This window comes from Lithobates pipiens, unplaced genomic scaffold (genome assembly GCF_037356315.1).
Source record: "Lithobates pipiens isolate NorthernLeopardFrog02 unplaced genomic scaffold, aLitPip1_a1.2 Scaffold_18, whole genome shotgun sequence".
NCBI lineage: Eukaryota > Metazoa > Chordata > Amphibia > Anura > Ranidae > Lithobates > Lithobates pipiens.
This window is the reverse complement of record NW_027507758.1, coordinates 36,365,870-36,378,341: the sequence shown is the minus strand read 5'-3', so window position 1 is coordinate 36,378,341 and position 12,472 is coordinate 36,365,870. Positions and strand designations below refer to the sequence as shown.

Here is a 12,472-nt window from a genome sequence, read left to right as displayed (position 1 = left end):
AAATTGCATTTTTAAAATATATATGTCCTTCCTCAGGCTAAGAACCATCCAGTTTTTCTAGCCTAAGGAAAGAATTTCAGTCCAAAAGTTTGCTTCACCATGGAAAACTATGATTATTTCTTAAAACAATAAAAAAGGATTGCTGAAAGCTTGGCTTTTGGCTAATATATATATATATATATATATATATATATATATATATATATATATACATATATATATATATATATACACTATAAATGTTTCCTCCGACGGAGGAAAAACCTACTTTTCCATCCGTCATCGGATCGGATCAGGTGACAACGGACTCTACTGTCCGTCTTCATCTGATCCCCCATAGGGGAGAGCGGCGCTCTGACAGGTCCGTCCCTGCGCAGTGTGCAGAGATTGACCTGCCATCTGCCTGCTCAGCGGGGATCGACTGAGCCATCCCCCGCTGAGCAGAGAGGGCTCCGTACACGGACACGTTCATGTGAAGGAGCCCTTACAAGGAATGTTAACATCCTTTGTGTTAGAAAAAAAGCATGACAGGACCTCTTTAATATGAAACCTGGAGTCAAAAAGACCTCAGATCTCATATTTACACTAAAATGCAATAAAAAATATTTTTTTTTTTGCAATAAAGACTGGAGGGCGGAAGTGATGTGTGACGCCGCTTCTGCCCTCCAATGTTATGGAGCCGAGCGGGGGCCATCTTTGTGGACGCGATTGTCTCGTCCAGTTGTACGTCAGCTGTTTGAAGACGAATACCATTGGTATGGCAGCAGATAGCTACCATAACCCTGGTATCCACTTCAAGAGCGGACGGTCCTCTTTCAGATAAAAGTTGTCTCCTCGGCGGATTTGCCAGAAGATCACTTTTATCGGGGCGGGAGAGACCCTCCCCCACCCTCCCGCCATGCTCAGGCCATCTCCGCCGCTTAGCAGAGACGTCAGTAGCGGCGGAGATGACCTGAGTGTGACGGGAGGGGGGTTGGCCCTCTCCCGCCCCGATAAACGTGATCTTGCAACGAATCTGCCGAGGAGACCACTTTTATCTGAAAGAGGACCGTCCGCTCTTGAAGTGGAGACCAAGGGTATGGTAGCTATCTGCTGCCATAACAATGGTATTCGTCTTCAAACAGCCAACGTACAACTGCGGCGGGTGGTCCTTAAGTAGTTAATTATCCAATCGTCTGCAGATGAATTAAGTCAACAGGGATTTTCTGTTCATATGATTGGATAATTGCAGTGAATGTACACATTTTATTATGTGAACGTTCTCAAAGCCTCACAGTCACTTTGCCCTGAATGGGCAGTGTCTCTTTAACCAACATCGCATTGCCTATTTGTTTTCAATAATACATAGCTTTCCTCTGTATGCAGAATTTTTTTTTATGCATTATTATTATTATTATTATTATTATTATACAGGATACAGTATTAGGTAATATGGGGAATAAATTACCATTAAAGGGTCCTTCACATCGTAAGTATGGTACAAATGGTAACAAGTGGATCAGTTTAAGCGTGTTACAAACAACAACATCTGTTTTTATTTGGAATATTCTCCGCATTTAGAAGCAATACAAATTTGTGTCAATTTCTAGGTTCTCATAACTGCATTTTAAACTATCTTCCTACGGATTAAAAAGTAAACATAACTTTTTTTTTTTTTGTTCCACTAAAAGTAGAAGCTTTTAGCTGAAAACAATTATCTCTTCATTAGAAGTACTTGAACTGAATCAGGATGAGCTTCTCTTGATTGTCCAATACTTAGCCATGAGCTTCAATTAAAAGGCTGTATTTACCTGTGATGTGCGCCGGGCACAGCCAAGAGGAAATAATAATGAAGTAATTATATGTAATTATTGGAGCTAAAAGTACAGCTGTACTCAAATTTTAACATGAAAAATCTATTTTTTATTTTTTTTTACAAAGGGCTAAAAAAAAAAAAAAAAAAAAAATCTGAATATAAGGAGAACTGGGTATCGATTAAAAAAAAAGTAAATAGGGGTTAAAAAAAAAAAAAAAAAAGACAACGTTCACTGACAAAATAAGCTGGTCTGAAGAAGGTTTTTTTAGTAAGCTTTTTTTTTAAAGTTCCTAAAGGAGAATAATTTCAATTAGCATTTCTAAGCCTCGCCATTAATCATTTAAGCAGTGTAATGGGCATTTGGGAAGCTGCACAGATGTAGAAAAAGTATGCAAGTTGATTAGTAAGGATAATGAAATCGATGGCATTAGCTTTGCATAATTGTGTTAATCACGATAGAATGTATAGATCATAATAAATTTTAGTTGAATGATGCTGCAAATTTTGTTAACCCCTAGTCTTATGATAAGCACCTGAATCTTATGGGGTTTTTTTAAGATTCTGAGTAAACGTAGAAGGTAAAAAACAAAACAAATGAAAGTATCGATCCAGACCTGTACATCTTCCACTCTCTGCTCACCAACAAAGGGCACCAAGGAATTGGAGGAGCACACTAATGCACTGTTCCAAAAGCCTAGTGTATTGGGCATTCGCGATACAACTGCATCAATATTGTCCCCACCCTGGGACCAACCCTCCTTAACGCATTTCACCCTTAGTGGGTTTGACCCCCAATCAAGCCCGTTGGGAGTGAAATTCTATAAGGTTAGGCGGTCCCAGGGTGAGGACAGTATCAATGCAGATGTATCATTGATAGCTGAATAAGGCTGAATTCACACTTTACGTCACTTTTACTTTTGGCCACTAGGGGACGTGTGCACGCCCGCAGCATATGCCCGGAGACAATGCACTTGATCACTGGTGACAGAGCGATAACCGGGATCTGTGTGTGTAAATACTCAAATCCCGGTTCTTTCAGGGGAGTAGAGACAGATCGTGTGTTCATACAAAGTATGAACACAAAGTATGAACACCGACCTCTCTCTCCTCCTAGACAGTCCCCTCCCCCTAGAGTTAGAACACAGTGAGGGAACACATTTAGCCCCTTGATCGCTCCCTAGTTTTAACCCCTCCCCTACCAGTGTCATTTATAGAGTAATTAGTGCATTTTTTATAGAATTGATCTCTGTATAATTGTCAATGGTCCAAAGAAAAAAGATAAAAAAAAAGTGACAGCGGGTTTACTACCGCTTTAAGTAAGTCCATTAGAAAAAAAAAAAAAAAAGGAAAAACTGAACACAGTTTAACACAGCTTCCAGAAACATAAGTGCAGACAACAACCTCAAAGAAAATTACTTTGACACCAGAAGCCAGTCATGATAAATGTCATTTGAAAAATCAAGTAGAAGTACAAAAAGTACCCAATAAATTTGTCTAGCTTATTTTTTTTTTTTTTTTGTATAAGTCTACCATTCTTGTCAAAGGAAAAAAAAAATCAGCAGGGGTGAAAAGTGTAAATAAAAACATTTCTAATAAACAAATAAAAGAAATAAATAAATATATATAAAAGAAATAAATAATAATAATAAAAAAATATATATATATATATATATATATATATATATATATATATATATATATATATATATATATATATATATATATATATATATTTATTTATTTATTTAGAGAGCGATATATATATCATTTTTTTAGAAATGTTTATATAGGTCTGTATTTCAGCATTTTATTTTATTCTTTAGGGGGTCATCCTTTCTTTTCATTTTCTTTTTTCTTTTTTTCTTTTTTTCTTTTAAACCTTCCAGACCAAATTTACCAGTGTCAGTATGTGCCAGTTAACATAACAATAACTTTGACTATTTTGTTTGTTTTGATGTCAGGTCCTAGAATTAGGAAGCCACACATTTGTGCTTTCTACGTTTAAGGTGTAAGGTTTAATAACATGTTCATGGCAAGGGACATTTTACATTTGGACTTTAAAAGGTGTATTGTAGTTACAAAGGGGTTAATGGATATTTAAACCTCAAATTAACATTAAATAATTATCAACTCTCAATATTTTTATGAATTTTAGTCAAATTTTCCTGGGCAAGCCTAGCTAGTTCATTTTGAATTAAAATAATGACACAGTCCACATCCCTTTTCTGTAACAATAATCAAAAAAATGCGTACATTTTTATATGTACAAAATTATTTCTAACACGTTATACAGCTTAACAGTGTATTTTTGTGTAAAATGTTCTAAAGAAGTTCTTCAGGAAATTGGTAAGCCTCTACCTCATACTTGAATGCAGACTGTTTAATAATTTATAACCTTCAGATGACTGATTTCCATTGAGAGCTCACATACACCATTCCACGGCTCAGCCTTATCTGTGATCAGGAGTGATGAGATGGACTGGTCTGGTTGCATGAACGTTGCTGCCATGAATGCTATAAAGTTGGCAAAGTAAATGAGCTGATCATCAGACAAATGTCTTCTAGCCTGACATGCACATGTATCATTGTATGTCGGGGATCTCCCCAATACAAACCTATGAGGCAATAACTTGGTTATCTATATTTGTCTATGCCTCAGCTATGACTGTCAAGAGAAGAAAGCCAACCCACCCGTGACAAAGGTTTCTTGATGTTTTGGATCAATACATGAGAAGAATACCATACAATACTGCCTTAACTGTTCCATTGTATGACAATCTGTACTTGTGGAGGCCAAAAGAAATCAATATTTGTTTGTGGTGCATTTCCTAACAGCTACCAGATATTTTTAACCGTTTTAACAGATAGGAATTGAGACCTTCAAGGGAAAAGAACTGATTTTTGGTCAGTTTCATTTAATATTCAATGTCTTATTTTTTCTATATTTTTTTTAAAGCGCATATATATATATATATATATATATATATATACATACTGTATATATATATATATATATATATATATATATATATATATATATATATATATATATATATATATATATATATGTATATAAAATGCATATATAATATAATATAATATATATATATAACATTCACACAGAGTGCACCTGTGACACAAAGTATGATGGACTTTCTAAAAAGAAAGTATGCTTGGAAGCACCTTTTGTTTACCTGACACAAGGGGAATGTTTGCTCAATCCAACCGGTTGGATTGAGCAAAAAATGGGTAAAAATTTGCCCGTAATCCCATCTCAAGCCATAGATAATGTTTAGATGAACATTCTCCCTGGAGAGACAACTGACCAGGTTTTAATTTCCCAATGGATCACTATAGTTTCTTTTCAAGATAGACCAGCACGTGTGTCAGGGCTGGGCTCAGCCTTTCCTTCTCTGAGCTGGCCACTCAGCTGTTGGCTAATTGCCAGCTCCCATCTCTCCACAGTTTCTCAGCTGTTGTTGATATCCTGCTCGTCAGTCCTGCCTACTTAAGCCGTCCAGTCCAGAGGAGCTCTGCCTGTGCCTTGGTCAACATCACAAGAAACATCTCCTGCGTTCCTGTTTAAAGACTGGCTTTGCTGACATCCCTTCCGGCTCCAGGTCCTGCTTGCCGTTCCACTACATTGATCCCTGACTTCTGGCTTGGCTGACTATCCATACCGGTTACTGAACTTTGGCTATATTTTGACTACATTTGTTCTTTTTACTTTTATTATTAAACAAGTGTGATTTAACTGTACTTCTGTCTCGGTCTGATTTCATGGTCTCTGACAACATGTCAGTTTGTTAGTACAGTGCTTTCCCTCCATACTCCAGAGACATAAATATTCAAGATTGCACAATGCAAACATAAATATCTGCAGAACAATCTTTGGTGTGAATCTTTTTGACAGCTTAAAACCTAACATGGGCCCATCTGGTGTAAATGCGTGCCTCTTCTTTACAAGTTCTAAATATAACAGATGAATAAGGGAAATACTAAATATAATAAACTCCCTTTAGCGGACTAGGTTAAAAAAACAGAATTCTGATTTCTAAGTACAATATATTGCAGCATTTCCTGACTTCCTTTACCCAATCTATACCTGTCAGGGCTGGGCTCCGTCCTTCCTTCTCAAAGCTGGCCAAACAGCTGTCGTCTAAATTGCCAGCTACTTTCTCTCCACAGTGACTCAGCTGTTGATGATATCCTGCTCGTCAGTCCTGCCTACTTAAGCCACCCAGTCCAGATGATCTCTGCCTTCGCCTTGGTCACATCTTTACAGAAGCTCTCCTGTGTTCCTGTTAAAGACTTGCTTGGCTGACATTCTTTCTGGCTCCAGGTCCTGTTTGCTGTTCTACTACGCTCATCTCTGGCTGGAGACCATCACAGGGTCAGATTCATCACACTACAGCACTCTGACAGGAGGATAATCAATCTGACAGGAGGATCACAGGGTCAGCCAACGATCGATCCAGACCTGTAGCCATTTTATACAAGCTGCTACACCTTCACCAGCCAGTTCGCAGGTCCAGATGACCAACATTAACAACTAATGAACTACAACTACCGTACATACCATACGGAACCTAGAGCATTGTGATGCGGATGGGAACACCACTAGAACAGAGGAGAATCCACCATCTGTCATGTGACACATCTCCCACACAGTCATCGCTCTCTATATGAATCCACCACATGATACAGGCTATTTTCTTCCAAGACTCTGATGAAGAGAAATCCCCTCGAAACGCTTTAGCTTCTTGATTCAGCCTATAACCTTGCATGGGTTTCTTAATCATTTTCATTATTTTATCAAATGAGAATATTATAGCCTGTTTTTATGAACATGTAGTAATTTTTGTTGTATTCATTTATTTGTTTCGAATGAACTTTATCAACCTGATTCAGGCGTTAGGTCACGCGCCTCCTTTCTTCCTCATCATCGAGCTTTTCCAGACTTCCCCCAGTCAGATCAGGCAGCGGGACACGCATGTTCTCTTCATATAATATATTATATCATTTTAAAATACTACCATTTTGCCTTAAAACCGTGAGCACGAGCGCAGGAAAATATCTTTTCAGTCTACACCTACGCTCATCTCTGGTTCCCTGACGTTTTGGCTTGTCTGGCTATCCGTTCCGATTCCTGAACTCTGGCTATGTTTTGACTACGTTTATTCTGTTTACCTTTTTATTATTATTATTATTATTATTATTAATAATAATAATAATAATAATAATAAACAAGGGTGATTTAACTGTACTTCTGTCTCAGTCTGATTCATGGTTTCTGACAATACCATTCTCATTATCTAAAAATGTGGATGTATTTATACTTTATTCAAATGAAGACTGTAAATCAGAAAACAGCCTGCCTGAGATAAGGCTTTTAAAGCTTTCCTGAATTCCTTCTTTGAGTAAACACAGAGTCATACAATACTGTATACTGTTGGTCTTAACATGCTTAAATGATACAGTACTACATTTAAATAATTTTAACACATCATCATAATGAAAAATTATTGAGTTCAAATAAGCACATCAGTTAATATGCATAAATAGATAAAAGGCAAGAAAATCGTTTAAAATGTTGAATAGGCACTTACTGGAATTACAGTTAATCCTGATACAGTCTAGATAGGGAAGAATAGATGAGAAATGAATATTTATCCTTCAAGGTATTAGCTGCAGACATCCAATAAAATTACAGTCCACCCTTCCGGGGACAGACACATGTACATCTGGCCAGTGTGTATCATATATATATTCTTCTTTCCAACTTGCTCACAGACACAAAATTGTCTTAGTATAGTCATGTTAATAGTAAGTTAAAATGGCCATTTCAAACAGCGCTACATGGAAACAAATCTAGGTAGGTTTTATTTCAGTCAAAGATAAGCGACCTAGACAGGCAGCTACCTCTTCCCATAAATGCAAGAACATTTAGTAAGAAACTGAATGACATATGTTCCGTCACAATGGGGTACAGAGCTTGCCTTAAAAAAGATCAGCCACCTTGGACAGTTATGTCTCCCCTCAAAGGCTTAAAATGTGGAGACAAATATTAGCTGGCGTATCAAACTTTTTTAACTGTAGTATTTTAAATATCTTGGAAACAAATTACTAAATTTATTTAACACTATTTTTTTTTTTTTTTTACGATTATTGATTTATTTTTATTTTTTTAATAGTCAAAGATTTTAGAGCTGAATTGTTGAAAAGCATAGGCTTGTTAAATCAGCTTTAGACTTCTATCTTCTGTAAAAAATGTTTTTTTATTCCTCAAAAAAAAATGATAACCATTTCAAATTGTAATTATCTATCTTAAATATATATATATTTTTTAGCAAGCAAATGCATGACGTTTTTAACAGTTATTACCGGGATATATTTTTATATTATTTTATTTTTAATTGCTTTGAGGAGCACATTTGTTAAAAAAAAAAAAAATCAAAGATTTCGTTTCCATCTAGCAGCGTTTGTCACGTGTCGTCAACCGCATCAGAAAAGTGGTGGCAAACAGTCTGGGATCAAAACAAGCACACGTCTTTTCACAGGAAAAACTGCATTGATGGATTCCTGGGATATTTTTCGACAGATTCTGCATGTAAGCCACTAGAGGGAAGCAGAGCAGTGTCTGAAATATATTTATTCTGGATTTTTCTTTTTGTTGGAATATATATTGTAATAAAAAGGTACTTTAATCACGAGTCCACTTGGATATGGCAGTCCAGTCTTTTTTTTTTTTTTTTTTTTATGTCAATGTATTTTTTTCTTTTATCAACCTATTCTTGTGCAATAACTACAGAGGAATAAATATAAAAAAAGAAAACAATAGCAGCACAAATAAATTAACAACAAAAAGAAACATAAGGTTTCATGTTTATAAATGTCCAACCTATCTTTTTTTTTTTTTTTTATCATTTTTTACATTTTATTTTTAATATAATTCTCTTAAATATAGTTTTGTGCTTTAGAAGCCCACTACAAAATAAATCAAGGTTTTAAAAAATTTTTAACATTTTTCTGTGGAAAAATTAGTGTGGAGTATGTTCACCAGACTGTTTGCTAAGGGCCGCAGACCTTGGTCTTTGAAGGTTTATGTTCACTTTTGATCGAAGACGTACATAATGCAATCACAAAAATAAGTATTAAAAAGAAATACAAAAAAACAAAAGAACAAAAAGTGTTTTTAGTGTACAAGAGACTGTTCAAAAAGAGAAGATACAGAATAACAATGTGAGCCAAAGGTTCTATTCACTATATTCGCATACTAACATGTTAATGCTAATAAATCAAAAACGTTGTACTTTATGTGTACTCCTTTAAAAAAATTATAATAATAGGAGACCAGTGTAATAAAAAATTATAATTTTTAGTCTTCTCTTTTTAAACTGTTTAATATCATAAAACTGTATTTTTGCAAGCAGAAATAAATAAAGTTTCCGAGTAAGTAATTAAAAAAAAATTAAAAAAATAGATAAAATAAAGTAACTATAGAGGCAAGCAAGAAGAAAGATGTAAGCTTGTGAGAACAGATTCATCTTGTTTTGGTGTTACCTAAGTTAACCGTTAGTTTTACACGTCCAGCATCCAGTTCCAAACGCAAAGTATCTGCAGATTCTCTTGAAGTGGTCGCCATTAAAATGCCATATGCACGCTGCGACCGGAAACGCAAAGTCACATCTTCTGCCTCCGTGTGCATAACAACAGGAAGTTGTATTTTCATAAACATGCTTCCGTCATAACTCAAAATAGTGGCCTCTGAAAGAAATATACAATAACGTTTTAATTATAGATTTTCCCAGTTCATTTTGGTAAAATTTAGTTATGAACAATATTTGGCCCTATTACCCCAAGTCAAAGTAGAAAAACAGGCAAAACTTAATTTTGTTTACATTTTGGAAGAAACCCCAATCATGTTTGTTTGCCTTTTAACCTCTGTGTCCCATTGTAGATAACTTCCTTCACTTCCTGTCCCATAGCCAAAACAGGAAGTGAGAGGAAAGACCTTCACAGTGAAGGAATCCCTAGTTGTCTTCAGGGTCGCCAGAACTAGGGTCCCCATTGGAAGATTCCGCCTCTATTCTTGTTCTGAGGACAACCAAAATTTGGGGATTTTCTTTCACTTTCAGTGATCATGGTAAACGGTACAAATACAGAGGGTTACATTCCCGAATGCGGACACAGACAACAATAAAAATCTGACAAGTGTTCTAATCCCTCTCAAATCTATCCAAAACTTAAAAATAAATAAATAAAACAAAATAAAAAAAACAGTTCTGCATATTTCTGCTATACTTAAAAAAAAAACTCTGATCAGCATAAGCTGGGGGTGGAAGAACGTGGACATTTGGGCTGTAGCAACCATCCAATGTTAAAGTAGAACAATAGGTCAGTGTTTCTCAACTCCAGTCCTCAAGGTGCCCCAACAGGTCATGTTTTCAGGATTTCCCTCAGATGAAATGGCTGCGGTAATTCCTAAGGCGGTGAAACTGATCAAATCAATTGTGCAAAATAATGGACAGTCTGAAAACACGACCTGTTGAGGCTCCTTGAGAACTGGCATTGAGAAACACATCCATTTTGAATAGAATAAGTAAGTGTTATAGCTCCTGTCTGTTTTTTCCCCATCATTGTCCTATTGGGGACATTTACCTTCTCTTCCTTAGTTTCTTTCCATTTTTTTATTTTTTTAACCTATGTGTCCCGTTGTAGATATCTTTCTTCGCTTCCTGTTCCATAGCCAAAGCAGGATGTCAGAGGAAAGCTCTGCAAATTATTGCCATTACTTTGTGACCCCCAGGTCCCCATTGGAAGATATCTATTCTATTACTTTTCTGGGTATTATGGAAAATTTGACATTTTCTTTTAGAGCACTTTCACACTGAGCCAGGCGTTTTAGCATTAGAAATAGCCTCTAAAAAGCGCCTAAAAACTGCCTTCCATTCCATGCAATTAGTGGGTGGTGCTCTGGTGGGACTTTAGGAAAAGGCGGCTTTGGGGGCGGCTTGGGAGCACTATAAATAGCACCTCCCAAAATGCCCCTGCCCATTGAAATGAATGGGCAGCACTTCGAAAGCACCTTAAAAGTGCTTTGAAAACGAGGCTAAGGGGTCTTTCTTCTTTTTTTATGGTCACGTGATCTTAAAAGATCCGCCCCGCTGGTGCTCGAAAAGCGCCTCAAAACTGCAGCTAAAGCACTGCAAAAACAGCAGTCACTTTAGCACTGTTTTTGTGGTGCTGCAGTGTGAAAGGGGTCTTCCTTTCACTTTCTGGGTTATGAGATGATACACAGAGATGAAACAAATCCTCCTACATAGGTTTTACTTGCATATCTGCTGTCCTCCCCTTTCTACTCCCTTTTAAAAATGCAGATCATGATAGAAATCTTTCTTCCTCTTTCAGTAGTGGGTGGATTCTGTGCTTACACTGTGTGTGAGCTGATTGGAGGAAAGGTACACGCCCCCCCACCTCCTCCACATAGGCAGAGGAACGAAGGAACATGCAGAGCTGTATTCTAAATAGACCAGCTCTCTGCTAATCTCCCTCTAAGCTCCCTCCCCGACACAAATTTTCAGCTGCTGTCATCTTCTGTATAGGAGAACTTGTCAGAAGTAAGGCCACGTACACACGCGGGGACTGTTCGCTCAACTTTGTCCGCTGAACAGTGTTTCGGCGGACAGTCCGCTCGTGTGTGGGCTTTCAGCGGACAGTTTCAGCGGACAGTCTGCTGAACAAAGTTTTTCGGAAATTCCGAAAAACTGTCCGCTGAAACTTTGTTTCAGCGAACAGTCCCCTCGTGTGTAGGCTTGTTCGTCAAACTAAGTTCCGCGCATGCTCAGAAAGGATTTACACGCCGAAGCTTGCATTGCAGTGTATAGGACGTCGTTTTCTAGTCCCGTCGTACGTGCCGTTCACGTCATCGCGCACGGTTTCAGCGGACTGTTCGTTCGTCGTGTGTGGGCAAGTCCGTCCATGCTAATTTTGAGCGGACTGTCCGCTGAAACTGTTTGATAGACAAAGTTGAGCGAACAGTCCCCGCGTGTGTACGCGGCCTTACTCATGCTAATAACAGAGGAATGGAGCACCAGAAAGAAACTACACTTAGAGCTTTTGAGAGAGATAAGTAAGCACTACAGATATATGTGCCTAGGTCATATTTCATGAATGGGGTTTACAACCACTTTAGAGACTTGATGGTGGACTGTTGTCTTTTTTCAACATCACCTACTATGTAAATTTGTAACCTATAGACCTATGTAGAAATTCACCACTTACTGACCCTTCCAGCGCCGGAAAAGGCAGAAAGTGCTGGAAGTAAGAGAGGCTTCATCTCGGAAAAGAATGGGGCAAAGAGAAACACAGAAAGGAACCTTAGAAGCAGAGCAAAGATTCTAAGGTCATTTTGACTGTTGGGGGGAAAAAGTAATATAAAAACAGCCAATGCATTTCGGGGGCAACAACATTCCTCCTTCATCAGGGCTCAACTTGGAAGGACGGTGACTTCACAAGTCTGTATTACAACCAGTATTGAACATTCAACATGGAGTAACAACATGACAGCAGTCGTTGAGCAGCAATACTGGTTCTAATATAAAAGTTCCAAGTGCCTCTTTGAGTATGTTCTTCAGGGGTAAAAGAAAGACTGCTGGCCAAAATTTCAAGATATGT

At 37.3% G+C, this 12,472-nt stretch overlaps 1 protein-coding gene across 31 annotated transcripts in view; it reads right to left on the bottom strand.

Moving 5' to 3' along the window:
- NRXN1 (neurexin 1) overlaps positions 1-12,472 on the bottom strand; it is a 1,923,519-nt gene that overhangs the window by 990,625 nt on the left and 920,422 nt on the right. For 22 of the 31 annotated variants that reach the window (XM_077485574.1, XM_077485575.1, XM_077485591.1 and 19 more), the window contains 2 exons: positions 9,359-9,562; positions 7,405-7,431 (listed from right to left, as the gene is read on the bottom strand). In XM_077485574.1, coding sequence (XP_077341700.1) covers positions 7,405-7,431; positions 9,359-9,562 — 231 coding nt within the window. The remainder of the gene's footprint in view (positions 1-7,404; positions 7,432-9,358; positions 9,563-12,472) is intronic. The other 9 variants (XM_077485592.1, XM_077485566.1, XM_077485572.1 and 6 more) reach the window with 1 other exon arrangement.